Source organism: Neltuma alba, unplaced genomic scaffold (genome assembly GCF_004799145.2).
Source record: "Neltuma alba isolate B1F8T4 unplaced genomic scaffold, ASM479914v2 tig00011614_pilon, whole genome shotgun sequence".
Taxonomy (NCBI): domain Eukaryota; kingdom Viridiplantae; phylum Streptophyta; class Magnoliopsida; order Fabales; family Fabaceae; genus Neltuma; species Neltuma alba.
The window spans coordinates 300700-303717 of NW_021636265.1; the positions used below are offsets into that span (position 1 = coordinate 300700).

Sequence of the window (3018 nt, forward strand, 5' to 3'; positions counted from 1 at the left end):
ATATTTCACACAACTCAAGAAAAATCTTAAACTATATTAACTCTTCAGTAAAATATAACAGTTTTTCAACCCTACCCTTATTTAATATAAACAGAAAAGGTGGCATTTCCAAAACCTATCTGCAGTATCATTTTTGGACAGATCATCAGCATCATCATTGAATACCCTTTACAGCAGAACAGGCGTCAAATTTTATTTTATTTTTTTAAGGATTTGGATGTGTTCGAAGAAGAACCCATGTGTACAATCTTCGTCCACATTCCGTATCAAACCAGTTTCAATACTTATCAATTTGATGAACATCTCAAACTTATTAGATTTGGATCATTCAGATCTTAGTTAAATAATTCAGATTTTAAATTTTTAATTAATTATTTTTAAATAAAAAAATTATTTGTTGAAAGAAATTAAATCTGGATCATCCAAATGAAATCTGAATAATCTAAATCTGATAAGATTAGAGTACTAATCAAAGTAATGAACACTTTAACTAATTCCCACTCAGAATTAATTTATGTGCTTATCGCATTAATGATGAGTACTATCATGCTCATCGCTATGGTGAAATCTAAACCATTCAAAATCACTTCTAATAATCTAAATTTAAAATTTTTAACTAGTAATTTTTAAATAAAAAATCTATTTTTATAAAACTTATAATTAAGAGATTATATTTATTTTGAATTATGTACATATTAAAAAATATTTTTCAAAAAACAAAAACATTAAATATTAAATCTCAACCATTCATCTTAAATTTGAATGGTTGAGATTTGATGAGCATCATAATACTTATTACTGTGATTAGCATTGAAATTGGTTACTTGAAACATGAAACTAGTTTCATTTCTCATTGGCAGTAATGAACACCATGATACTTATCAAATCTTAACCATTCAAATTTAATATGAGCAATTGAGATTTAATATTTAATATTTATGTTTTTTAAAAAATATTTTTCTTTTAATAGATACATAATGCAAAATAATTATAATTTCTTACAAGTAAGTTTTTTAAGAAATAAATTATTATTTAAAAATTTTAAATATACATCATTAAAACTTTAGATTTTACTGGATGAGTGTTGGCAAAAAAAAGATTTTACTGGATGAGTATCATGATACTTACAGCCACTATCAGTGCTGAAACTAGTTTCCGCAAACATCTCCCGCATTTATAAATATGCATTCGAGTTTGAAAGGCATGCATGTAACCAAATCAAGAACCCGCACTATATTCGCAAAGCAAGCCTATAGAGCAACATGTCATCGGGGTCCGACATCGTCCATGTGGCCTTCGTCCCGAGTGCAGGTTTCGGACATCTCGGCCCGTGTCTCCGACTTGCCGCCTTGTTCCTCCGCCACCAACACTGCCATGTCACTCTGATCACTCCCAAGCCCACCGTCTCCCTCGCCGAGGCCCACCTCACCTCTCGCTTCTGCTCTTCATTCCCCGGTCAAGTTTCCCAAATCGATTTCCATCTTCTTCCTTTTGATCCTTCCACTGAAAACTCCTCCGATCCTTTCTGGCTCCAGTTCGAACGCATACGTCGCTCTGTTCACCTTCTCATCCCCATTCTCTCTTCTCTTTCACCTCCTCTCAACGCTCTCATCCACGACGTGAGTTTGATTTCTCCTATGATTCCTGTCTCTGAAAGCCTCGCTGTTCCTAGTTACATCTACTTCGGCGCCACCGCAAGAATGTTCTCGTTTTTCTCGCACCTGTCTGTTCTTGATGCGGCTAATAAACAAGCCCAGGGCCGCCCTGCTTCGTTTATCGGCGATGCTGTCGAGATCCCAGGGATTCGTTTACCCATACCCAGATCTTCGATCCCTCCTCTACTACTCCAACCAGGAAGTTTGTTCGAGAAAATATTCATGGAGGACAGTCCTAAACTGACGAAACTTGATGGGATTTTCATTAACACGTTTGACGAGGTGGAAGCCGAGGCCATGGCGGCACTCAATGGCGGGAAAGTAGTTCCAGGGTTGCCTCCTGCGCATGCCGTTGGCCCTTTCATGCCTTTTGAGTTTGAGAAGGTAAACTGAAATCTGTCAAAAACTACTCTAATAATCTGCATTGACAAAACTTGCTTTTTATATGTATTATTTTCTGTTTTGCAAACTGAGAGCTAGGGTAAATGTTTCTTTTCTACAAGTCCTTTTGGCCTTCAAAAAGTAGAATCCAAACATAACTCTCAACAGGAAGTGAGATGATTTTTGTCATGAACCATGTATAATTATTATAGCTTGGATCAGGCTCAAGAAGAAGAAAAGTCAGATGGTTCACTAATGAAGTGGCTTGATGGTCAACCAGAAGGGTCAGTGGTATATATCTGCTTCGGCAACAGGACGGCGACATCGAGGGAGCAAGTGAAAGAGACGGCGGAAGGGTTACTGCAAAGTGGCTACAGATTCCTATGGGTGGTGAAGCTGAAGATGGTCGACAAGGAAGACGACGAAGATCTGGAACAAGTGTTGGAACCAGAGGTAATGAAGAAGATGAAGGAGAAGGGTCTTGTTGTGAAGACATGGGTGAACCAGGGGGAGATTCTGGGCCACTCTTCAGTGGGAGGGTTTGTGACTCATGGGGGATGGAGCTCCATAGTGGAATCCATATGGAATGGAGTGCCTGTTCTGTCATGGGGTCAGAACGGAGATCAGAAGATAACGTCGGAGGTGGCGACGGAGAGTGGGGCCGGAGTATGGCCTGCGGAGTGGGGTTGGGGCGGAGAGGTGGTGGTGAAAGCGGAGGAGATAGCCAAGGCAGTGAAAGAGATGATGAACAACGAATCTCTTAAGTTGAAAGCGTTGCAACTCAAAGACGCTGCACGGAAGGCGGCTGCTGTTGGAGGGAGCTGTGACATTAAAATCAACAATATAATTGAGGAATGGAGGAACAAGAAGAAAAAGGCTGTTCAATGATTGACGAACAGTTACAAATTTCCTGTGCTTTAATTTCCTTTAATTTGCTACCGTACTACTCGAGGCCCGCAGCAACAAATAAAATATCATGCAT

General features: G+C 38.9%; 1 protein-coding gene across 1 annotated transcript; it reads left to right on the forward strand.

Annotated features, from left to right (window-relative positions):
- The first annotated feature begins 1251 nt into the window (after nt 1-1251).
- LOC114715838 (UDP-glycosyltransferase 708D1-like) lies at nt 1252-3018 on the forward strand. Its single transcript, XM_028900736.1, has 2 exons — nt 1252-2039; nt 2259-3018. Exons 1-2 carry the CDS (start codon nt 1263-1265, stop codon nt 2922-2924), a joined length of 1443 nt encoding a protein of 480 aa, XP_028756569.1. The 5' UTR covers nt 1252-1262; the 3' UTR covers nt 2925-3018.

Excerpts from the sequence above, each read along its gene's own strand:
- LOC114715838 (XM_028900736.1), top strand. The coding sequence starts at position 1,263 with ATGTCATCGGGGTCCGACATCGTCCATGTGGCCTTCGTCCCGAGTGCA. Across the intron at positions 2,040-2,258 it reads TGCCTTTTGAGTTTGAGAAG|GCTCAAGAAGAAGAAAAGTC; the intron begins GTAAACTGAAAT and ends AGCTTGGATCAG.